Source organism: Molossus molossus, unplaced genomic scaffold, assembly GCF_014108415.1.
Source record: "Molossus molossus isolate mMolMol1 unplaced genomic scaffold, mMolMol1.p scaffold_m16_p_19, whole genome shotgun sequence".
In the NCBI taxonomy this organism is placed as follows: Eukaryota; Metazoa; Chordata; class Mammalia; order Chiroptera; family Molossidae; genus Molossus; species Molossus molossus.
Genome location: NW_023425354.1, coordinates 12,299,184 through 12,325,737, shown reverse-complemented (window position 1 = coordinate 12,325,737; position 26,554 = coordinate 12,299,184). Strand labels below are relative to the sequence as shown.

Here is a 26,554-nt window from a genome sequence, read left to right as displayed (position 1 = left end):
TCCCTGGCCTCTCTTCAACCAAAATGAATGAGCCAATTATTGCAGGGGCATCAAAACTGCCAAACAAAGCAAATATTATTAGATTTACTCTCTTTTGAACTAAGAATCACCACACATTACCACTAAGTAGGGCAGACCTTTTAAATTATATATCTCATCCATCTCTTTTTTATACTTTTATTCATTGAATTAACAAACATCTAGTGAGTACTGTGGTTATACAAATAAGAGATAGTTCATAGCTCTAATGGAGTTCATGGTGCTATGGGAAAAACTTTAATACAAGCAATGAATTTTCAGTCAATATGATAAATGATACAATCAAGTATGATAAAGTACTAAAGGAATATAAATATGATGTGCTGAATGTTCTCTACTTGCTCCTCCAGAACCATTCTCCTTCCTTGATTCACTGCTTAGTGTCCTAGGAAGCTGACCTTTACAACTACATCAACTGGGCTCCCTTGCCCTCTGGCTTCAAATTGGTTCAGTAAATCAGAAGCAACAGCAAGGGTCTCTCTGGGTTCCCATAATACTAGCTCCTTTTGCCCTTGCTGGCCCAAAGATGGTACAACTTCCTATTTTTCCTAGTCCCTAAGTGCTGCAGTATTCCTTGCTGAATTCCCTTAACCTTGCCCATTCATTGTAAGTAGTCCCTTCGGGACATTCCCTTTCACCTGGGAATGTTAACTGTTTCCTATCTGAATACTAACTGATGGAGAAGGGTACCTAACTCAGACTGGAAAAGTCTAGGAAGACTTCTAAGAGGAGATAATGCTTCAGCTATATCTTAATAGCTGAATAGATCTGGCAGGAAGACTAAGAAAGGAAGGAAGACAATGCAGTCTAAGAAAACAACACTGTCAAGAACTTGGGACACCTGAGGTAATGTGAAAAGAAAAAGAAGAGTTCAGAGTAGTGTAACATAGGAGCATGATGAGAACACAGGAATGAGAGGAACAATGCTAGAACCAAATTATAAAGATTTTAGATGAAGGTATTTAATAGACCTGGTTTCCATTGTTAAATTTTTTTTTCCTTTTTATTGATTTTAGAGAGAGAGGAAGTGAGAGGGAGAGAGACAGAAACATCAATAAGAGAGAACATCAATTGGCCACCTCCTGCATGCCCCCTACTGGGGATTTGGCCCACAACCTGGGCATGTGTCCTGACTGGGAATCGAACTAGAGACCTCTTGGTGCATGGGTTGGCGCTCAACCACTGAGCCACACCAGCCGGACGACCTGGTTTCTATAATAAATAAATTCAAAGAAATGGTGTGTGGGGGGGGGGGGGGCTATAGTTTAAAAGAAACTTGAGACATACCAATCAAAAAGATCTTTTCTGCATTCTCATTAGAACAAATCAATTATTTAAAAATGGGGAGGGGAAGAGGAGGAAAAGAAGAATTTAAAATGAACCTCTTCATGAGATGGATAAGGTTTTCTTATTTTCAATTAGTTCATGTATCTATGAGTCAATATAGTTTATTGTAATTTCTATTCATATTTTTAATATAAGTGCTAAGAAAACTTATTCACATAAATAAGCATGAAGGTTTGATTATAGTAATGCCCAATTATTTTAATTCTCTAATTTATATGCCAAAAACAATCACAATAATCTATCATGATTTTTTTAACTTTCTGGAAAGTATTGGCATTTATTTGACTTCTCTAAATTTTTTATAAAAATTACTTTTAATGATCAGCTAACAACTTGATCAGGTCCTTCACTTTTGTTGAAGATTAAGGGCTGGAAACCATATGACTTGTGAAAAGATGTTAGTCAGACATTGGAGTCACTGCCTTCTCAACAATCTCACCAATATTCTGATTTGTCTCTTTGGTGCCTCTCACCACAGGATAATGTACCATTTGGGATAGCCAAGAGATGTACCTTTCTTTTGCAAGGTGGAAAGAAGAAATATAAAAGACTAATCAATTTTAAAATCTGAAGGTTGAGCTCTCTTAAAAATATCCACAGGTTTCATTCTTTTTATTTCACCCTCATTGTTTGTAACACTAACTTTATGGGTGACTGTATGGTTATTTCATCCATCAACTCTAGTCCGTCTGTTAATAATGCAAGTTCCCTGAAAGCAAGATCAAGGTCCAAATCTCTTCTTGAAATCCCAGAATCTACACTTCCATGTTAGGTGCATGTTAAGACTCTCAACAAATGTTCACTGAATGAGTATGTAAATAAATATTTCATCCCCATCCTCAAGTCCTCTTTCTGGTTAGAGAAAACAGACTTAAGAGTTAACCAAACTGGAGATCAAAAGTAACTTGAAATAGCACCACCAACTCCATTTTAAAGTAACAAAACTATTGGTTTCCTACCTACTTAAAATAAGAAAAATTCAAAACAACTAGGGGGTAGAAAACTAAAATACATAAGGATTCACGTTTTATTACAAAGGACTTTGGTACAACTAGCCTCATCTGCATGGAAGTGAAATAGTTGTACCAATTTTTCCATTAAAATCTATTACTGGACTTCCGGTCAAGATGAAGCATAGGTAAAAGCGGTATTGCATCCTCCCACAACCACATCAAAGTTACTACTAAACTACAGAACCATCATTCAAAACCGCCTGAAATCAAGCTAAATGGAAGTCCTACAACTACGGAATTAAAGAAGCAGCCGCATGGAGACTGGTAGGAGGGGCAGAGTCAGACGGGCTGGTCCCACACCCACGTGTGGCAGATAAAAATCAGGAGAATACCTCGGCTGGGAAGGTCCTCCCTGAGGACTGAGGGGTCCCCGTCCCACACCAGACACCCCACTCAGGGTTCCAGTGCCAGGAAGAGAAGTCCCCATCACTTCTGGCTGGAAAAACCAGCAGGAACTGAGGCTCAGGGAAGCTGATGCAGCTGGAGCCCCAGGCAGCCCTTTAAAGGGCCCGCGCACAGACTTATCGGACTCACTCCCTCTAAGCTTGGAGGGGAAGCAGCTCAAGGGGCACCACAGACATTAAGAGAAGAACTGAGCTGTTTGGCACTGGAGCGAGGGCTGGAGAGGGGGCTGTCAGAGGCCTTTGTTCCCTTGGTGAGCCCTTCCCTGGGGCGGCAGACAGTCGCCATATCTGGGACTCCAGCAACCTGGCTCACGCTGGTTGCCCCACCCTGGTGATTCCCTGAGGCCCCGCCCGACCCAACTTTCAGGCCCACCCAAGCTGTTGCCAGATGCTTAACCATAGGATTGGCCTGTCTTGGATCCTGCTTCAGGTTTTCCTAAATTCTTTCAAACAAGCAGCATCTGGTCTCAGATAGCCCCATACCTCTCGTTAAGTAATACACAGAAACAAACACAGGGAGGCAGCCAAAATAAGGAGACAAAGAAAAAGGTCCCAAATGAAAGAACTGAATAAAACCCCAATAAAAGAACAAAGCGAAATGGAGATAAGCAACCTAACAGATGCTGAGTTCAAAATACTGCTTATAAGGATGCTCAATGAACTTAGTGAGAACCTCAGTGAACTTAGTGAGGGCCTCAAGAGCATAAAAAAGGACCAGTCAAAAATGATGGATGCACAGTCAGAAATGAAGGAGGCATTAACTGAAATAAAGAATAACTTACACATAATTTACAGATTCAATAGTAGAGTACGTAAATCCAAGACGCAAACCATCGATTTGGAATATAAGGAAGCAAAAAACGCCCAATCAGAACAGCAAAAAGAAAAAAGAATCCAAAAAAATGAGGATAGTGTAAGGAGCCTCTGGGACAACTTCAAGCATGCCAACATTCCCATCTTGGGGGTGCCAGAAGAAGAAGAGAGAGAACAAGAAATTGAAAACCTGTTTGAAACAATAATGGCAGAAAACATTCCTAACTTGGTGAGGGAAACAGACGTACAAGTCCAGGAAGCACAGAGAGTCCCAAACAAGATGAACCCCAAGAGGTCCACACCAAGACACATCATCATCAAAATGCAAAAGGTTCAAGACAAAGAGAGAATCTTAAAAGCAGCAAGAGAAAAGCAGTTCGGTACCTACAAGGGAGTTCCCATAAGGCTGTCAGCTGATTTCTCAAAAGAAACTTTGCAGGCCAGAAGGGAGTGGCAAGAAATATTCAGAGTGATGAAAAGCAAGAACCTACAACCAAGATTACTCTATCCTGAAAAGCTGTCATTTAGAATCAATCGGTGGCCATATAAAGAGTTTCCCAGACAAGAGAAAGTTAAAGGAGTTCATCACCACCAAACCGTTATTATATGAAATGATGAAGGGTCTTTTTGAAGAAAAAGATAAAATATATGAACAAACAAAATGGCAATGAATACATATCTATCGACAATGGAATCTAAACAAAATGAACAGGCAGAACAGAAACATTCTCATAGATACAGAGAACATTTTGTTGGTTGCCAGATGGGAGGGGGGTTGGGGGAATGGGTGAAAAAGGTGAAGGGATTAAGAAGTACATATTCATTGCTAGACTGACAAACCTCAAAAGGAAAGGGGTTGGGGGGTGAGAAGAAATAAACCAAAGATCTTATATGCATAACCAATGGATACAGACAACAGTGTGGGAAAAGGCAGGAGGGGGGTGGGGGTGGGGAGGAGGGGGTCAATGGGGAAAAAATGAGGAACATCTGTAATACATTCAACAATAAAGATTAAAAAAGAAAAAAGAAAAAAAAATATTACTATTCTCTTCATACAATTCAAGAAAAATAATTTCATCAGATGAAAGATTCTCGTTTCACTTTCACTGATTCAGAATACCTATAAAGTTGGGGTCTGAATAGTAATTAAATTAGATAATAAATTAGAACACTCTAAAACTGTAGAACTCTGAAAAAAATTTAATTCTCCTCCTGACACTGACAGTTAAGTTATATATGTGAATTTTCTTAGCTGACACTACAAAACAGATCTTTTGGCACTGAATATCAGATTGATCTTCACTTTGTTAAGAAATTTTGCAAAGTATGGTAAAAATAAATTCTATCCATTAAATCCAATATTAACAAATAAATACTTCAATATCTCAATCTTATATCTTTATAACTTAACATTGTCAAAATTACTACGGTATAACTGTCAATGAATTCAATAATGACATCACAAAGAAAGGTTCTATTATTAGTTTCAAATGAGGTCCTGAAGACCATGTTAAGCTTTTTCCAATTTTGTCAAGCATTCTTTAACTCACAAATATTTACTGAAGATGTACCATGTACTGAGTACTATTAGACATGGTATTTTGAATGCATCACACATCATTTTATTTTTCTTAAATACATAAAATATTTTTCCATCATTCTTCTTTTACAAAAATGACAAAATTCAACTTAAAAAAACGCTTTCCCCCAGCCAGAGTGGCTCAGTGATTGAGTGTCGACCCATGTACAAAGAGGTTGCCAGTTCGATTCCCAGTCAGGGTATACACCCAGGTTGTGGGCCAAATCCCCAGTGGGGGGCATGCAGGAGGCAGCCAATCGATGTTCTCTCTCATTGATGTTTCTCTCTCTCTCTTCCTCTCCCTTCCCTCTCTAAATCAATAAAGAAAAAAAAATTTGCCCTGGCCAGTTTGGCTCAGCGGTTAGAGCATCAGCCTGCAGTACCGAGAGACCCGGGTTCGGTTCCCGCTAAGGGCATGTACTTCGGTTGCAGTTTGTCCCCGGCCCTGGTTGGGTAGTGCAGGTGGCAGCCACTCATGTGTCCCTTTCATGTCGATGTTTCTCTCTCTTCCTCCCTTTCTCCCTCCCACTCTATCTGAAGATAAATGCAAAATATGTTCTTGGGTGAGGATAAATAAATAACATGTAGCATATAGTTTACATAGGAAAGTTTATCCCAGAGCATGACTTTGCATTAGAAGCCAGCATCACCTTTGATCATCTGAATTCTCCAACTCCATCTATTTCAAGTGCTACATGCAAAAAAATTAAACTAGACCACCAACTTACACCATACACAAGAATAAACTCAAAATGTATAAGACTTAAATGTGACTAGTGAATCCATAAAAATCCTAGAAGAAAATGTAGGCAACAAAATTTCAGACATCACACACAGCAGAATTTTCATTGATACTACGCCTAAGCCAAGAGAAGCAAAGTAAAAAAGTAATACATGGGATTACATCAAAGTAAGAAGCTTCTGCACAGCAAAGAAACAACCATCAAAATGGAAAGAGAACCCACTATATGGCAGAGCATAATCACCAACAATACATCAGATAAGGGGTTAATTTCCAAAATACACAGAGTACTCATACAACTCAACAAAAGAAAAAGAACACAATTGAAAAATGGGCAGAGGACCTAAATAGACACCTCTCTAACCAGGACATACAAATGGCTAAGAGACATATGAGAAAATGCTCAATGTTGCTCATCATCCGAGAGATGCAAATTAAAACAACTATGAGGTATCACCTCACACCTGCCAGAATGGTTGCCATCAACAAATCATCAAACAAGTGCTGGCGAGGGTGTGGAGAAAAGGGGACTCTACTACACTGTTGGTGGGAATGCAGACTGGTGCACCCACTATGGAAAACAATATGGTGGTTCCTCAAAAAAATAAGAATTGAACTGCGCTCTGGCCAGTTTGGCTCAGCAGTTAGAGCATTGGCCCACGGTCCAGAGAGACCTGGGTTCAGTTCCCACTAAGGGCACGTACATCGGTTGCAGTTTGTCCCCGGCCCTGGATGGGCTCATGTGGGTGGCAGCCAGTCGGTGTGTCTCTCTCACATCAGTTTCTCTCTCTTCCTCCCTCTCTATCTGAAGATGGATGCAAAAGTGTCCTTGAATGAGGATAAAAAAAAAAAAAAGAACTGAACTGCCATCTGACCCAGTGATCCCACTTCTAGGAATATAGCCTAAGAAGCCTGAAACACCAATCAGAAAGAATATATGTACCTGTATGTTCATAGCAGCACTGTTTACAATAGCTAAGATCTGGAAAAAGCCCAAGTGTCCATCAATAGATGAGTGGATAAAAAAGCTGTGGTACATATACACAATGGAACACTATACAGCTGTAAGAAAAAAAGATCACTTTTCCTTTGAGACGACATGGAGGGACCTGGAGAGTACTATGCTAAACAAAATAAGCCAGTCAGAGAAAGAAAAATATCACATGATCTCACTTATTTGTGGAATATAATGAACAAAATAGACCCAGAGACATAGAAAGGAGTATGGTTCAGACTGACAAACTTCAGAGGAGGGGGGTGGTGGGGAGAGCATGAAATAAACCAAAGAACTTATATGCATGTATGTGTAACCAATGGACATAGACAACGCTTGGGGGAGTGGGGGCAATGTAGGGAGGAGGGTGTCTGGGGGGAAAAAGGAGAAACATCCGTAACAAAATTAATTTAAAAAATCCTTTAAACTTTAAAAAAAAGTGCTACCATCATTTTAGACTGATTCTGTTTTACAGGTCTTTTTTTGTTTTATTTTACAGGTCTTTACTCACTGTTGGCGTCTACCTGTGCAGAAATAACCCCATCTACCGGCAAAAGGTAAAACTACAGGTTATTTCTGAAAGTGCCCCCAAGCTACAGGGAAATGTATTAAGTATTTAATACTTGGGTGCAAACAGTTCCCCTACCTCCAAATCCTGAGATATTTAAATTGTTCTCCAAAGCTCTTCTACTTCTTACCAAAAATAAAGTGGGAAAGGAGAACAGAGTTAATTTTCTAAATGTTTTCTATATCATTTAAAGATAAAAATTATAACAGTAGCTAATTTAACTTATGAATTCTTTATAATACAAAGGTACCCTACAATGTACAAGACATTTATGCCTGTCTTATAAGACATATCATTTAATGTTGTACTTGTAGTAACTGATTACGACTAACTTACTTAAAACATAGGCTTTGGTAAAAAATGACAGAATACATTAACATAATATTTTACAGCTAAACAGTACTTTATTTCCTCACCTGAGGATATTTTTTTACTTATTAAATGATAGAGTGGGAGGGAGGGAAAGAGACAGAGAGAAACATCGATGTGATAGAACCACACCGACTGGTTACCTTCCACACAACCCGACAAGGGCTGGGGACGAATCGCAATCAAAGCTTGTGCCCTGCCCTGGCCGGTTTGGCTCAGCGGTTAGAGCGTTGGCCTGCGGTCCTGAGAGACCCGGGTTCGGTTCCCGCTAAGGGCGCGTACCTCGGTTGCAGTTTGTCCCCGGACCTGGTCAGTTGTGCGGGTGGCAGCCACTCGATGTGTTCTTTTCACATCGATGTTTCGCTCTCTCTCTCTGTTCCTCTCTCTCCCTCCCACTCTACCTGAACAAAGAATGGAAAAATGTCCTCAGGTGAGGATAAAAAAAAAAAAAAAAAAAAAAAAGCTTGTGCCCTTGCCTTGACTGGAATTGAACCCACGGGCTGACGCTCTAACCATTGAGCAAACAGGCTAGCGCTAAACAGTACTTTTCATATACATTATTATCTTGTCCAACAGAATCCTAAAATAAGTAACACTGTTATTTAACTAATGCATTTATAACTAAAAGCAGAGGCACCAAAAAAAAATAAGTAATTTGCTTAACGGTGCAACGCTCATCAGTGACATAACTAGTATCTGAACCCAAATTTTCTGACTCTAAGTTCTATATTCTTTTTTTTTTATCCTCACCGAGGACATTTTTCCATTTTTTGTTCAGGTAGAGTGGGAGGGGGAGAGGGAGAGGGAGAAGGAGGGAGAGAGAGAGAGAGACATGGACGTGAAAGGGACACATCGAGTGGTTGCCACCTGCACAACCCAACCAGGGCCGGGGACAAACTGCAACCGAGGTACGTGCCCTTAGCGGGAACCGAACCCAGGTCTCTCCGGACCGGTCTGACACTCTAACCACTGAGCAAACCAGCCCAAGTTCTATATTCTTTTTTTTTTTTAATCCTTACCCGAGGACCCAGGTCTCTCCGGACCGCAGGCCGATGCTCTAACTGCTGAGCAAAACTGGCCAGGGCTCTATATTCTTTTCACAACATCCCAAATGCCTCCCACAAAACTACTACATATATCTTTCACAGTAAATAAGATCTACGTTATGATGTCTGCTTTCTGACAGTTCCCAGGAATGCACTGTGGTCAACTAAAAGTCTGCTTGGATTTTCTTTTTAAATATGTTTTTACTGACTTTTGGAGAGAGAGAAAGGGAGAAAGATATAGAAACATCAATGATAGAGACATATAGATTGGCTGCCTCCTGCACACCCCCAATGGAGACTGAGCCCGCAACCCGGGCATGTGCCCCCACCACTATTTGAACCGGACCTCCTGGTCCACGGGTCGACATTCAACCACTGAGCCACACCGGCTGGGCAAGTCTCCTTGGATTTTATTTATTTATTTTTTATTTTTTTATTTATTTTTTTATCCTCACCCGAGGATATTTTTCCATTTTTTGTACAGATAGAGTGGGAGGGAGAGAGAGGAAGAGACAGAGGGAGAGAAACATCGACGTGAAGGGACACATCGAGCGGCTGCCACCGCACGACCAACCAGGGCCGGAGACAAACTGCAACCGAAGTACATGCCCTTAGCGGGAACCGAACCCAGGTCTCTCCGGACCGCAGGCCGATGCTCTAACCACTGAGCCAAACTGGCCAGGGCATGTCTGCTTGGATTTTAATAAAATTAAGTTTCTTCCTTTCCTTTGTCTTATAGAAAAAATATATATACATGATTACAATATAAAATAATACAAATTTAAAAACCATAATCCAAATCACATTTAATAAAACAAGTATATCCTTTCTTTTCTATTGCCACATTTTAGAGATGTTTATTCTTATTATTCTTTTTATCCCACCCTTTCCAAATATGAATTGAAGAGGGTTGATAAAAGGTAAATAGGCAAAACCCCATTAAGTCATGCTTGTTGCAATTCACTTTCAATCAGCAAGAGAAAAAAAATTTTAGAGGTCCATAATAGACATTTTGAAAAGAAAAAGAGTCCAATCTAGGTTTATTCTGATTTCTTATATCTCCATTCATGATACTATATAATAAAATAATGTCTGACACATATCAAGTATTTGATAAATATATGTTGGCTGAATAAATGAAATAAAGCATTTACAGTATTAGAAGATCCTAAATCTTATAATTACAGGACTCTCTCTCTTCCTCTCTCTCCTTCCCACTCTATCTGAACAAAAAATGGAAAAATGTCCTCAGGTGAGGATTAAAAAAAAAAAATTTTCACTTTGCTCTGGCCGGTTTGGCTCAGCGGTTGGAGCGTCGGCCTGCGGTCCTGAGAGACCCGGGTTCGGTTCCCGCTAAGGGCACGTACCTGGGTTGCAGTTTGTCCCCGGCCCTGGTTGGGTCGTGTGGGTGGCAACCACTTGACGTGTCCCTTTCACGTTGATGTTTCTCTCTCTCCCCCTCTCCCTCCCACACACTATCTGAACAAAAAATAGAAAAATGTCCTCGGGTGAGGATAAAAAAAAAAAAAACTAAATCATTAGAGGACTCTAACTTTAAAAGATAACAATAATGCTTTATTAATAAGCATTATTAATCTCTTTTTTTTTATCCTCACCCCAAGACATTTTTGCATTCATCTTTAGATAGAGCGGGAGGGAGAGAAGAAGGGAGAAAGAGAGAGAAACATCAATGTGAGAGAGAGAGACATCAACTGGTTGCCACCCAAGCAACCCCAACCGGGGACAGAGACAAACTGTAACCGAGGTACATGCCCTTAGCGGGAACCGAACCCGGGCCTCTGGACCACAGGCCCATGCTCTAACTGCTGAGCCAAACTGGCCAGGGCTTGTTTTGTTTTCTAATCCTCACCTGAGGATATTTTTACCTTTATCTTCAGATAGAATGTAAGGGGGGAGAGAGAGAGGGAGAGAAACATCGATGTGAGAGACCCACACCGAATGGTTGCCTCCCACACAACCCCAACCAGGGCACAAACAGAAACCGAGGTAAGTGCTCCTGACAGGAATTGAACCGAAGACTCTTTGGTCCCCAATGCTCCAAATACTGAGCCAAACCAGTCAGGGCCAAATATCGTTTTCTTAAAAGCAGTCAATGCTTTCAAAAGTTACTCTAAAACAAATTAACATAAAATTCCTCTTTGTATACTAATTATACATTAGTGAGGAAATTCAAAAGAAAAGAAAAATGTTAACATTCAACTGCAAAAAAATGCCAAATACTGATACCCAAAAAACTAACATCAAGTGAAAAACTAAAAGGCGTAATGTCCAGTAAAACTCCTCTAATCAAGCAAAAATACGTATGACGGCATTCCTAAATATAAGTAATAACTAAGATTAGAAAATGCCACAAATATAAATCAGTTGGAACTACATTAAAACATAGGAAGAAAAGTATTAAATTATCCCGAGCAATACAGACAAAAGCTTAAATAAATGTAAAAACATAAAATGCTCCTAGGTGAGAAAACTACTGTACTTAAATGCCTCTTTCTCACAAAGTAATGCAATCCTAACTACAATCTCAATGAAAATTCTTTTCAAATTTAATAAATTTAATATTCATAAGGAAAAGCAAACATATAAAATAGCAACAACAAAAAATTTTGGCACAAAGAGAATATTAAACTAAATTATAAAACTACTATAATGAGTCCTGGCCAGTTTGGCTCAGCGGTTACAGGGTCGGTCCGCGGACCAGAGAGTCCCGGGTTCAGTTCCCGCTAAGGGTACGTACCTCGGTTGCAGTTTGTCCCTGGCCCTAGTTGGAGTCGTGTGGGTGGCAACCACTCAATGTGTCTCTCTCACATCGATGTTTCTCTCTCTGTTTTCCTCCCTCTCTCTCCCTCCTGCTCAATCTGAAGATAAATGCAAAAACAAATGTCCTCAGGTGAGGGTAAAAAAAACTACTATAATGAAGAGTATGATACCAAGCAAGAGATAATCTGGTTCTACTATAACTAATTTGTTTTTTAATCCTCACCCGAGGACATTTTTCCATTTTTGTTCAGATAGAGTAGGAAGGAGAGAGAAAAACTGATGTGAGAGAGACACATCAAGCAGTTGCCTCCCGCACCAGGGCCGGGGACAAACCGAGGTACATGCCCTTGACCAGAATCAAACCCACAACTCATTGGTCCATGGGCCGGTACTCTAACAGCTGAGCCAAATCGGCCAGGGCTACTATAACTAATTTAATGTAACTAAAATGATATATCATTATGGAAAAGAAGAATTGGTTAATAAATAATGATGAAATGACTAAAAAGCAATTTGTGGGGAAAGAGCCTCCTAAACCATTTTTTTAAAACACTAACATAAAATGTACTTAAACATTTACTAAACCTCTTGAAGAAAAAGGCCTTCCTAAGTATAGAAATAATAGGAAAAACAAAAGAAAAGTTGGACTGATTTGACTCCTAAAAATAACAAATTTCTACATGTCCAAAAATGGTCAAAATTAAAAGACAAATAACAGACTGGGGAAAATGTTTGTAGCAAATATGACAACAGGCTAGTATCTTTTTCATTCTCAGGCAAATCAATAAGGAAAAAAAACTAAAACCCTAACATATAACTAGCACAAAGCCAAACAATCATCAAAGAGAAATATAATTAGTAAACAGAAAAGAAAATATTCAACTTTAAAAATAAATGTGGCACCTGGCTGGAGCATCCTCCATACATCAAAAGGTCTCGGGTTTAATTCCCGATCAAGGCACATAGGTTTCAGTCACAATTCCCAGTCAGGGCAAGTACAGGAGGCAACTAACCAATGTTTCTCTCACACATCAATGTTTCTCTCTCTCTCTCTACACCCCTCATTCCTCTCTCTCTAAAAATCAATAAAAACGTGTCCTCAGGTAAGTATTTTTAAAAAAGAACAAAACTATATGCCATGAAATCAGCAAAAAATGTAAAACTAAGAATCAGTGCTTGTAGTAGAATAGTAAAAAGAAACATTTATTTATCCACTGCTGCTCTGAAACAAGCACAATTCTTTCAGGAAGCAGACTGAGAAAAAATTAATCAAAAACCTTAAAAACATCCATACCCTTTAACACAATAGCATAATAGCACTCTTTCTATGGAAATATCCTAATAAGTCTTAAAACAAAATCAAAATTATTTGCATCAAGATTAGCATTTATCTGTAATAACAAAATTTGGAAATAAATAAAAGTTAAAACAAGAAAAATCACATGAACAATGGTTTCTGTAGCATCCCCTTAGCTGGTTATCCTAAAAAATCAGTCTTCACAGTTCCCATCCCAGTCCATCCTTCCAACCTCCCTATTGACCCATGATTAATGTTTCTAAACATCAAATATATCAAAGTCTAAAATCCTTCAAATGGTTCCCACGGCCTTTAAAAATAATAATAATAATCAGCCCTGGCCAGTCTGGCTCAGCAGTTAGAGCGTCGGCCTGAAAACCCATGAGTCTCAGGTACAATTCCGGTCAAGGGCACGTACCTCAGTTGCAGTTCATCTCCAACCCTGGTTGGGTCATGTGGGAAGCAACCAGTCAATGTGTCTCTTTCACATCTTCACATTGATGTTTCTCATTCTCTCTCTCCTTCCCTCCCCCTACTCCCTCTCACCCGATATATCTGAAGATAAAAAGAAAAATATCCTCGGGTAAGGATTAAAAAAAAAAAATCAAACTTCTTGGCAAAATATAACAGGGTCCTAAATGGGTTTGTCCCTATCTATTGCTTCATCTCTTGCCACTCACACCCAATGCATTAGCCTTAAAGAACACACATAGAATCATATAGAACTATTTCTGTATCTTCAGCATTGGTTCAATAAAATGCCAAAAAGTTTTTAATCCATGCCAAAACAAGGATTCTGCCTTCATGAAGTTTACAGATAAAAACAACAAATGTCCTTTCGTGAGTTACAGAGGAAAGGTCAACTCAGGTCAAGAAAAGTTCTAGGGACAAGGGCAATCCTGGACCTGAACCTTAAAAGATGGCAAGGATAGCAAGTGTGATTGCAACTAAATGGAAAATATTTGTGTTTCCACTACAAAATTTTATAGACTTTCTATTTAGATACCTTAGGTTCTGTTATATACTTAATCTCTCCAAGTTTCTATCCCTTGGAACTATTGTAAGAATTAAAGCTAATAACAGTATCTGGCACTTAATAAGAAAGCATTCAATACATGTCAGTCCAAAAAAATACATGTCAGTCATATGGAAACACATAACAATGCTGATTGCAAGAGTACATGTCAAGGGTCCAGCATTCTTATAATAAAGAAAGTAACAGTAAACAAAATGAGGGCAAAGAAAGAAAAAGCATAAGAACATGGTTAATTAAACAAACATATACCAAATAGCCAGGGTCAAACAGTTCTCTCTACACACACACCATGACACTATCCTCATACTACACATTACAACAGCACAATAATTTATACTCATAATGATACTGGATCATAAATAAAACACTAACTTCTGTTAAATATGGTCTATCTGAAAGAAGTAGGACATATTACATCTTTAAAAGCCTTCAAACTCTTTCAAAGACATCAAAAATGGCTAAAGTAGAAATCTTGTTGCCTAGTGTCCTTCATTTACCTTGAAAATTGAGTTATATACTAAATACACTAAATTATATGCTATATAAATGAAATGTTAGTAGCCCTGGCCGGTTTGGCTCAGCGGTTAGAGAGTCAGCCTGCAGACCAAAGAGTCCTAGGTTCGATTCCGGCCAAGGGCACATACCTCAGTTGTGGTTCGTCCCTGGCCCTGCTTGGGGTTGTGCAGGTGGCAACCAATCGATGTGTCTCTCTCACATCAATGTCCTCCCCGCCCCGTACTCTGCCTGAAGATAAATATAAAAATATCCTCAGGTCAGGATTACAAAAAGAAAAGACATGTTAGTATGTTGTGGTAGTTGCAATTCAACCAAGAGGATACAAGTAAAATCCATGATTAAAACACAAATACACGTGCGCGCGCACACGACTCGCCAATGAAAACCAAACTACATGAAGCACCTAGGCAGGTCCAACTGCCTGTCTAAAGGTTAGACTAGAAGAAATAACTAGAAGAAATAAAGAGAAAAGGAAGGAGCTAAGCTAGATTGGCTTTCTCCTCGGAAACTAAGAAAATAAAAGGAACTGGGGACATTCAAATCCCTAACACCCCTAGAATAAGTCATTATGGTATACAGGCACATTCCTACTTAGAAACCTGTGAGATATAAGATAAAATCAGGTTGTAATTTTTAAAGCCTTGAAACAATAAAATATGCAGGAAAACAATACTAAGATACCAGCATATCTAAAATAAGATTTTTAAAGTTAATTTTCCATTAGCAAGACAAGGTTAACCTCATTACTGTCAAGGGTTTTATAAATTAATATTTTGAGGAGCAGCATACAAAATCATTTAAATTACAAAAACATCTGGAGAAGTAATCTGTTACTTCTCCGTATTTAAGAATTTTAAATATTAGAAATGATATTACCCTGGCTGGTTTGGCTCAAAGGTTAAAGTGTCAGCCCACAGACCAAAGGGTCACAGGTTTGATTTCCAGTCAAGGGCACGTACCTGGGTTGCAGGTTTGATCCCCCACTCCAGTCTGGGTCATTCGGGAGGCAACAGATGAATCTCTCTCACATAGATGTTTCTTTCTCTCTCTCTCTCTCCCTCTATCTAAAAAAATCAATGGAAAAATATCCTCGAGGAAGGATTAAAAGGGGGGGAGGGGCCCGGGCTGGTTTGACTCAGCGGTTAGAGCGTTGGCCTGCGGTCCAGAGAGACCCAGGTTTGGATCCCGCTAAGGGCACGTACCTCGGTTGCAGTTTGTCCGCGGCCCTGGTTGGGTCGTGTGGGTGGCAGCCACTCCATGTGTCCCTTTTACATCGATGTTTCTCTCTCTCTCTCTTCCTCTCTCTCCCTCCCGCTCTATCTGAACAAAAAGTGGGGAAATATCCTTGGGTGAGGATAAAAAAAAACAAAAACGGGGGTGATCACATTTAACTGCTTTTTCCAGCCTTTGGGTCTCAAAAACAATAAGAATATCAAAAAATTACCCTCAATTTTTTTACTATAACCAAATACAAAAAATATGTAAGAAAAGCCTGTATCAGCCCTGGCCAGTTTGGCACAGCAGTTAGAGCGTTGGCTCGTAGACCAAAGCGTCAAGGGTTTGAGTCTGGTCAAGGACACATACCTCGGTTGCAGTTCAATCCCCAGCCCTGGTCAGGGTCATGTGGGAGGCAGCCAACTGATGTGTCTCTCTCACATCGACATTTCTCTCTCGCGTTCTCACTCTCCCCCTCCCTCCCATTCTATCTGAAGATAAATGGAAAAGTATCCTCAGGTGTGGATTTTTTTTTTTTTTAAAGGAAAGAAAAGAAAAGCCTATATCAGATATTCATAAGTATAATGTATACAAATTTTAAACTTTATAATCAATTTGCTCTAGAAGTACTTGATGAAATTGGTATCTTTACCACACAACCCATTTTAATGAACAAGTATTAGTATGTCATAAAGACCAACAGAAGTAGGGTGTCTAGGGTGGAAAAAGGAGAAACATCTCTAACAAAAATAAATAAAAATTGAAAAAAAATTAATTAACATAAGACAGAAAAAAATTAAAAATTTTAAAAAAGAACAACAGAAGTAGTTTGATGGACCCAATCAGATTTTAACCACTAATGGCCTGAGGAATCTCAAATTTGGGATTAAATTAGCCCTATCTTCTTTCTTAGCATCAGCAAGTACCAAACAGTTCACTAGCTGACCATGGTCTTCAGAATATGTGAAAAAGTCTAATACCAGTTGTGGGCAGAGATCTCATAGCTCAAGTATTTCTTCTCCTTCCATTTATTTGTATGTGTGAGTGAGTGTGTGTGTCACCACGCAAGAACTGTTTACACCTTTCAGTAAAGGGGCACCTCTACATTAAGGATATAATTGAGTAACTACAGTTCATAAAGCACCTTGAAATCAAAGACACTCTATAAATTTAAAATACTGGTATCGTATTAACATAAAGCAAAGAACAATAATTTTAAAGCATCTTACAGCCCCAGTGTATTGTAAACCATATAAAAACTCACTATGGGATCTTTTTTTTTCAGTGATTTTCCTCTATTATGGAATCCGGATCTAAATGAACTGTTAAACACTTAGTATAAAGGTATGCCAAACATTTCTTAAGGTCTTAACAAAGAATCAACTTTTTTAAAAAAAACAACAAAACGAGGCCTAGGTTAAATATTTTATTTGGCTTCTCAAGATGGACTGAAAAGTTGGGCACCAGCTCCAGACCAATTCCTGGACGCACATCAAACACAGCCCTGTCATTTATCCAGTCAGTCAAAACAATCTTTTCCATCTAACCCTTTAATGTTTATGTCCTAAAAAGCTGCTAATTGAATCCAGCTCTTGAGATCTATTTGTTAAAATATATACCATCTAATTTGTAAATGAACAGAAAAGAAAAAATATATATGTTAACTTTCCTGGCAAAACAGAAGAAAATCCATCATATGTAACCAAAAGGGAAAGAGCAATGTTTTTAATATTTGAATATTTTTCTCTTAAAATATGACAGAGACAATTCCCAATGGTTTTAAGAAATTGAGAGTACCTCAACTGTTTTTACAATTAAGAGGACACAGTATATTTTAAATTCCTCAGAAAAATCTAAAAATATGAAATCACTCCATAAATTTAGTCCAGTGTCCCCCCCCCCCCCCAGTAATCTTTTCTCCTAACTTTACTCAAATGAATTTTTATAATATATCATATGCAGTCAGGAAACCACAGATAAACACTTGAAAATCTATCAAGTCACACAAAAAAACCTCAAACTCATTTTATCTGCAGAAAATCAAAATCCATTTTCTCCCTCATTTTTTCATTATGTGTATAGGCTAGAAGGAAGTAAATGGCCAAGAGCCTATTTCTGATGCTTTTTGCACACCTGGAATCACAGGTTCTTTTCATAATCACTGACACAGGACTGACTCCAGAGAGGAAGAGCAGTAGATAAACTCTAAAGCAACAAAGATCCCTTATAAAGGTTTCCATTGATTCATAAGAAAATACGGAAACTGAAAGGGGGAAACAGGGGAGACAGGCAATCCCCCAATCCAGGTTTTCCATTAAGAACCACTCAGCTAATGATTCTTCGCAATTTTCCCTAGGGAAAGTAAAACTCTCATGAAAGTAGTATATTTTTTAAACTGCAGCCAACATAGACTAAATTCTCAAATACCAAATTCACTGCAAGTTTGTATCTCGAAAATTCAGCCAATGGACTGGGGACGTGACACACAAGCATTCAATTACAAAAATTAGTCCATATAAATCTCAAAGTCTAGTGTAGACAAATATAATTACAGTTTACTCTTTCTTACACACACACACACACACACGATTAAGGAAAACCATCTTTCTCACCACACACGCGAATATCAACGCGGGTAATTTATTAATAGTGAGTGGTAAAACTCGAACAACGACGCTGATTTCAGTTACCCTTTCCAAACCCAAAATAATTTTTCCTTAAAATGAGGTCACACGACCGTGTAAGAATACCAACAACGGCACTGTACGCAAAACAGACCTGCAACGTTAAAGATTCAAGGCACATGGGCTCATAAACACTTTGTAAGGGAAGCCTCCTATCTAGCAACCCCTCCAGACGTTGTTGTTTTCCATTTAGAACAGGGAAGAGGAGAAGGTTGAGGACAGAAAACTTCCCTTGAAAGTTTGTATGAACACGTACTTAGAAATGTACCAAAAAAAAGCGTGTGTTTGTAAAGCCGGGATGGGGCTGGAAGCGAGACACAAGTTCTGCGGCCTACAAGGAACGACCCAAAACACGCTACCCTGGCCTCGAACACTTGCACAACGCAGTGCACAAGGCGCCGGGGTCGTCCGGCCAGGCACACACCCCGGAAAAGTCAACCCGGCTCCTTCCCTCCCAAGGACGTGCGTTTCAGGTGTGGCCCCGGCTGCTGAGGCTGGCAGCAGGCAGAGCAGGGGCTTGCACGCGGGCACAAGTGGGCGAACAAGTTAACCACCAGGGAACACGCACACCCTCCCGTTAAGCGCTCCATCTTTAAGGAGTGTTTACTGCGCGCAGCCAGCCACCGGATTCAGCCCCGCCGCACGGGCTCCTCAGCCCTTCCACGACCCCACCTGGGCGGCAGCGCCGGGGCTGCTGCCGAAGCCCCCGCGCAGAGCCGTGCTCCTCGGCCAGGGCTTTCCACCTCAGATCCGCCTGGAATTCCAGCCGGGGTCCTCCTCCCCTCAACAAAAGACCCCCTTGGCCACCCTTGGCTTCTTCAAGAATTTCCGAACAAGGGCGAGTGGTTTTGCCATGACTCCGCCTGAACTAGGCCTTCCCACGTCCCCGACCCCAACTCACCATTGATCGCGACCCTGGCCCTTCCCAAGGCCACAGGCACCCCCCGCCTGTCCGCCCACCCCGCGGCGGCCCCAGCGGGTCCCGGCGCCCGCCCGCCCCCTCACCCCCTCACCTGTCAGGCGCAGCTTGACTGGCCCGTTCCTCCGGCCCCCGGGGTTAGACATGTCCCCGGCGGCGGGGGCGGCGGGGCCGCAGCCGCGGCGCAGGGCCCGGGGCCGGCGGGCGGCGGGCGGGGCGGGGGCGACGGCGAGGCGCGGCGGAGTCACCACAGCGGCCGGGGCTGGGGCCCGAGCAGCCGGCGCCGCGGCCGCCACGGCCGGAGGGTCCCGGATGTGCCGAGCGTCGTCGCCATGAGCCGCGGAGGGAGCGGGACGCCGAGCTCCCCCCTCCTCCCACTTCTCCTTCCTCTGCCCGGGCCGCACAACAAAGCGGCAGCCGCGGCCGGCCGCGCCCCCGCCGCCTCCACGCAGCCGCCTCCGCCTTTCTCTCCTCTCGGCTCGGCGGGGCCCCGGAGCCGACGGGGTCGGTCGGCTGAGGCGGGCGGTGCTCGGCGGCGCCGGAGCCGACTTGGGGATCGGCCGCTTCCTCCTCCACCCGCCCTCTTGTCTGGGCGAACCGGGTACTGCGGCCGCCGCGGCCACTCGTCGGCTGCGGGGGGCGGGGAGGAGACGGGGGGCGGGTCGGAGGGGCGGTGTTGGAGGGGCGGGGCGGGGCATGGGCGGGGCATGGGCGGGCGCGCGCTGGGTGCCCGGGGCGCGGGGGCGCGAGGCCCGCCCTGCGTGGGCGCCCGCCGGGGGTCCCACGCCGAACTTGAGGCGGGAGCCCCAAAGGAACAAAGTGGCGGGGCGCAGCCCTCTGGCACCAGGAGGGGCCTGGTGTCCGGGCCACGTCAAGGAGCGCTTTTGTCCCTGTAAGCAGACTGCATTTATTAGTCGCCCACTGCGTGCAGGGCTCTCTGAGGGGTGGGGCGAACAGCTAGGTCCGCTGCCCTCTGGGAATGGAGCGCCGCTGAGGGCAGAGACACTATTTCCAGGCTGAGGATTCCAGCAAATTCCCCAGGGTGTTTTGCTCCTGGTGTCGTAGCTGCCACCTCGGTCCAGGACTCACCTGGTGAATCAGATCAGGTTACTTGCCTGCTCCGGCTCTTTTTCCAGCTGTAGCGCAAGGGTAGGCGGATAATAACACTGCCTTAAAGGATTATTAACGAGATAAACCTTGAGAGATATGTGTGAAAAGCTTTTCATACAGCACTGTTTATCGTTATCTCAGGAGGACAAAATAAAAGTAAGTGTCCTTACCCCTTGACTCTGTAATTGCACTCTTAGAAATTTATTCTTGGTATATAATAATACAGATGTTCTCTGCAAAGTTTGGTTAATAACAAAAGGGTGATTAAGCAAACAGCCTGGTGAATTGTATTACATCAACCGCATGATTTTTTTGTGCAGCCATTTACTACGTGGCGATTGTGAAGATCATATAATATGGAAGAGTTCACAAATAATCAAAGTTTAAAAGCACAATAAGAAATTGCATGTCTGCAAAAGTATCCGGCACAATGAAAACAAAGGGTAACAGCATAGGGGATTTTTTATGTGTGTGCTTTGTTTAAGGCTGGTATAACAGTGCAATTTTAAATGTTTAATCGTCTAATATATTTTAATCCTAAATCAGAAGTCGTTATTTCGAATTCATCAGTGATGTCATTTCATGCTCCAGATGAAGTCATCTCCAAGAGCATCTCATCAGTCTGAGTACAACCCTGCAATTAAAGTGATCCAAAAATTATATGAAGTTCTAGAAGTCAAACTAGAAATTCATTCAACACATACTAAGTGCCTACTATGTGCCAGACAGTGAACAAGATCCTTTTTAAATGCTTCTTTTACTACAGAAGCTCTGAAGATACACTAACGAATTCAAACAAGAGCTGCTATCACAACTTAAGAGACTGGATGGACAATGGCAGTAAAAGTTAGCAAACTGATATATACATACACCTTTGCCTTATTCTTATGGCAAACACTTGGTTCCCACCCACCCGCTAATATAATTTGTAGTTTTTTATTAGGTAGAAGTTAGGATTTCAAAATGTGATGGGGGAGCTGGGGAGACTGTCTGTTGTGAAGTTCAAAGCAGTGCATTCAACTATAAGAGACACTGTAGAAAAATATACAAATATTTAATATGCAGAGAAGACTCTGTTTAGGCTTGCCTATGTGTACATGTAAATCTTACTTTTAAAACAAAAGATTCAGAAAAGAATAACACTTTAAAACCATTCATACTGTTAAGGAAAGCTAAACTTTCATTTAATTAAATTTTAGCATTAGATACATAACATTGGCTTCATCCTAACAATTATAGTCATCTTTGGGGGGGGGGGGGGGCAGAATAACAATTCTTAGGGAATTCACCTTTTCTTTCTTCCTAAAATAGAAATCCACTTTCAATGTAAATTGTACCTATACGTATCACTAATGGGTATGGGAATTGCAGAAAATATTTCAAAGCCTTTTTATTCCTTTATTTCTCTAATTTGTTCTTGGTTGAATTGTGCACCTTTTTCAAACCATTAGTTTAGGCATCTGTCTCAAGTATACAAACTCCACTTATTTTGTACCGATAAAATGTCTATTTCAATGGATGCCACTGAATAGAACCTTCCAGTGAAAATGCTTTAACAACTCATTAAATAGCATTTTTGAGCAAAAGTTTTCAACTTTTTTATTATCTCATTTTAATCACTTAATGTTGCACTTTTTATGATGCATCCTAAACCAGAGGTAAAAATCGATACCAGGTTATAAGAATATTTAAAACCTTTTGTTTAAAACATGTTTCTGTTTTCCAAGGCTAATGTTGAATTTGATGTGACTTTGCAAGCAAATGCTTACCATCTGTAGTTGGTATTTCTCTTCTGCTCCAGCCATTAATATATTTTTTACATAAAAGAGTTGTCTCTAGTAATAAAAAATCTGTCTGAGGTAAGGTTATGTTAATAATGGTACTCCTGTGAAGCTATTTTTGTAGTATAAATTTCAAATTTAATACAGTTTATGCACCATGGAAAAAGCAAACATCAGGCACTGAGTAATTTCTACTCCTGCTAAAAATTCAACTTTTTTTAATGTTTAAAATATCATGAGTTGAATTTAATCTTTAGTTCTAGCTTCTTCCAAATCAGCTTATAACTGATGAAGCAGCAAAATACAGCCCCAATGTACTTGCAGTTGTCAATCGGACCCTTCTTTCCCCATTTCCACTGATTTCCTCTGCCTGTCCCAGATCCTCAAAGTTAAGTTCACTAAAACCCTCATGTGCAGTCCTGTCCTGACATGGTTTAGGATTGGGTCACATTCCAGGCTATTTTCTGTGACCTCCTTCCCTGATCCCCTCCCTACAGATTTGGTCCCCAGTGATGGAAGCTGAGGTCACATCTGAAACCTGTGCTCCAGGTCTGGGCCCGCCCCTGCCACTCTCCCTGGTTCTTGCCTTCTCAGCCTCTACATTAATATACCAAGATGGTAGTCCTTACCCAAATCCCATTCTAAAGGAATCTGCCCTGACCTATTGCTCTAACATAGTGTCCTAGGCTCCATCCCCACAGATATTGATTCAACAGGTTGTAATGTGGCCTATGAATTTGCATTTCTTTTTTTTTAATTATTGTGTTGTGGTTTTCTGTTTTGTTTTGTTTTGTTTTCCTTTATTGATTTGAGAGAGAGAGGAAGTGAGAGGGAGAGAGAGATTAAAAACATCAATGAGAGAGAATATCGATTGGCCACCTCCTGTATGCCCCGCACTGGGGATCGGGCCCACAACCTGGACATGTGTCCTGACCGGGAATCAAACCGGTGACTTGTTAGTGTATGGGTGGATGCTCAACCACTGAGCCACATTGACCAGACTGAATTTGCATTTCTTTTTTTCTTTTTTTTCTTTTTATCCTCACCTGAGGACATTTTTCCATTTTTTGTTCAGATAGAGTAGGAGGGAGGGAGAGGAAGAGAGAGAGAGAGAGAGAGAGAGAGACATCGACGTGAAAGGGACACATCAAGTGGCTGCTACCCTCACGACCCAACCAGGGCCGGGGACAAACTGCAACCAAGGTACATGCCCTTAGCGGAAACCGAACCCAGGTCTCTCTGGACCGCAGGCCGACGCACTAACCGCTAAGCCAAACCAGCTAGGGCTGAATTTGCATTTCTAATGCTGCTGGTGAGGAGAACCCACGTTGAGAACCACTGCCTTATGCCAGAGATAATCCTAGATGGCCCTGTTTGTAGTAGTTGAGTTTGGTGTCAACTGAGCCCAAGGTAGATGGCTGACCAAGAGGCCAATCACATTTCCTCTCCTTGAACATGAAATGGGGACTCTGGGATACTGAGTTCGTGGTGGGCAGCTGGATTAGAAGGTCAGAGAGTTAGCAACTGAGAAAGCCATTTTAAGTTCAAGTAGATAAAAGAGGAAATAAGTGTGTAGAAAGATACTAAAAAGCAGACAGAAGTGGAGATAAGAGGCTTCATAACCATAAAGAGGGAGACAAAGAGAGTGATTGTCTGATGGATTTCCTGTGGGTACTCCTGGTCCTGGTGTGTCTTCTTACAGTTCATTTCCAAGGGATTTCACTGTGCAGAATAACCATCTAACCACCCCACCCAGTACTTAGGCAAGTTTAAGTGGATCCCGGTCCCTTGCATTCACTTTGTCTCCACTTGTAACACATTTTCATCTTCAGGTCTCTTCTAAGCTCTTTCCCTCAAACCCTTGATCATCCACCTTGCTTCTGCCTGTGTTCTTCCTGGGAACTGAGCCTCACCTGCAACCCAGCTGGGGCTTGGATCCTACCACCAAGGGGCAGCACTTCTAGAATCTAGTCTAATACATATGGCTATGATGCTCTTGAAATATGGCTAGTAATGTGCTACACATATAAAATGCATATTGTACTTTGAGGACTTGGCACAGGAAAAAAGAAGGCAAAATATTTTAAGATTTTTATATTGATATTGAAATGATAACATTTGGGATATATTGGGTTAAATAAAATATAGTGTTAAAGTTCATTTCCTCATTTCTTTTTACTTTGTTTAATATGACTACTGGAAATTTTGAAACTACAAATGTGACTCACTTTATACTTCAGTTGGAGGTGGTGATCTAGAGGATGATGACCATCCCACCCATCTACCTCCTTAATGTTTGCCACCAGCTGGATTCCCCCACCATGGGCTCTGTGCTCTGCCCAGCACCGGTCTTTCCCTGCATCACTTCAGACATTATGTTACCCACCCAGCTTTCCAACCAATTTCTATAGCTAGGTCAATTCAGCAGCAACTATCTCACCCTAGTGAGAGAGGGAAGATAGCCTTCAAAAAGGTATGTTTAAGTTCTAAACCGCATCCCCTGTACCAGTAAATGTAACCTTATTTGGAAATAGGGTCTTTGGAAATGTAATCAAGTTAAGATGAGGTCATAAGGGTAGTTCCTAATTCAATGTGACTGGTATCCTTATAATAAGAGGAAAATACCATGTGAAGACAGAGACACACAGGAAGAATGTCATGTAACGACAGAGACAGAGATTGGAGTGTGTAGCTGCAAGCCAAGGAATGTCAAGGATTGCTGGCAACCACCACGAGCTGGGAAGAGACAAGGAAGAAATCTACCCAGTGTCAGAGAAAGCATGGCCTTGCCAACACCTTAATCTTGGTCTTTTAGCCTTCAGAATTATAAGAATAAATTGCTGTTGTTTACAGTCATTCTGTTTGTTATATTTTGTTACAGGAGCCCTAGGAAACTAATACAACCTCTAAATCCCTTCCACACATAATTATATTATATACAATACATAAAAAGGCACACTGAATAGCTGATTTTCATTATTTGTTGCATTTACAGTACTGTGCTTCTTAAAAGAAAAATAAAATCCTGTAAATCTAGGCCATTTTTATGCCCCCATTTTCAAATGTCTTAAGTATGCAAACTCCCCTATTATATTGTGAATTGTGAGTTAAAAAAGAATATAATTTGAAGAGCTTGCATATTTTCCAAAGCCAATTTGGTGATTTAAGCATGGAAGTATTACAATTAAATGTTTGAAAAGTTATCTGTGCATGGTTTGTTGTAAGCTGATATCATGAAACAACACATCTTTTCAGGATGAGGTAGCAGCCCCAGCCCCGGGGGAAAGGGAGCGGGCGCATCACTCAACTGCAACTGCTTTGGACAACTGAGCAACATGAGCAGGCTGAAAAAGAAGGTCATATCTAATCATCTTCAAAATAAAAACTGTAGTAGCTACAACATGATTCTCTAAGGGCAGGATGGGAGGAGATGTGGAAATACTTGTATGATGCAGTCTTGATGGGTAATGCAGAGAATATGGGCCAAAATGAGATCAACATGGCTCATAAGCCAATGGGTCAATGTCAACCATTGCTTAAAAACCCTCAATGACTGCTCGTTACCTTTAGCAGCCAATCCAAACAGCTTTGATGACATAAAGGAATGCTCATGATTTAAATATATAAACTTTTAAAAAGCAGAAAACAAAAATATATGTGAAGAATGATCCTATTTTTAAATAAATATACTTACATATTTATTCAAAATGAATGTATACTAAGCATACACTAGCTATTGAGCACTGTTCTTTGAGCTTGTAATCTAGTAGAAGACAATCAACAAGAAAACAATACATAAAATACAAAGGGTAAGACGGGATTATCTATTGCTTTCTAGAGTACATCTTCCAATACTTAACTCAAATCAATCCCAGTGATTCTCCAAAGTTTAACTGAAATGTTGGGAAAGATTATTACCCCTTTCTCATTAGACATGAGCTAGGAAAGACAGGCACTGCTATACCATATTGTGACCCTCCATGGCAGATACTGTCTGAGATTGAAGTCAACACAGAAGAAGAGGTGCCAAGACATTGAGAATGGAATTTGATCCTGATTATCCCATTTGAGACCCTGTATAAAGCCATCCCTAAAGCTACCCTGTAGTTCGGGTCAAGTTTTCATTAACTTGCCCACAAATAGTTCTAACTAGTAAGTTCAGTGAAGCAGAATCTCGGGGGTGGAAGCTGCACTCTGCATTGTTAACTAGGTCCCCATGTGAATAATCACTGAGGAGGTGAAGAACTGGCTGGAGAACACAGGCTGGCAAACTTTTTCTGAAAGGGGCCAGAGGGTAAATA

The 26,554-nt window shown here is 41.0% G+C and overlaps 1 protein-coding gene across 1 annotated transcript in view; it reads right to left on the bottom strand.

Moving 5' to 3' along the window:
* Positions 1-19,510, bottom strand: part of SMURF2 (SMAD specific E3 ubiquitin protein ligase 2) — a 118,567-nt gene extending 99,057 nt beyond the window's left edge. Inside the window, exon 1 of the mRNA XM_036268138.1 lies at positions 19,457-19,510. Within this exon, the coding sequence (XP_036124031.1) occupies positions 19,457-19,508 (52 nt within the window). The 5' untranslated portion in view covers positions 19,509-19,510. The remainder of the gene's footprint in view (positions 1-19,456) is intronic.
* Between the last annotated feature and the right edge of the window lie 7,044 nt (positions 19,511-26,554).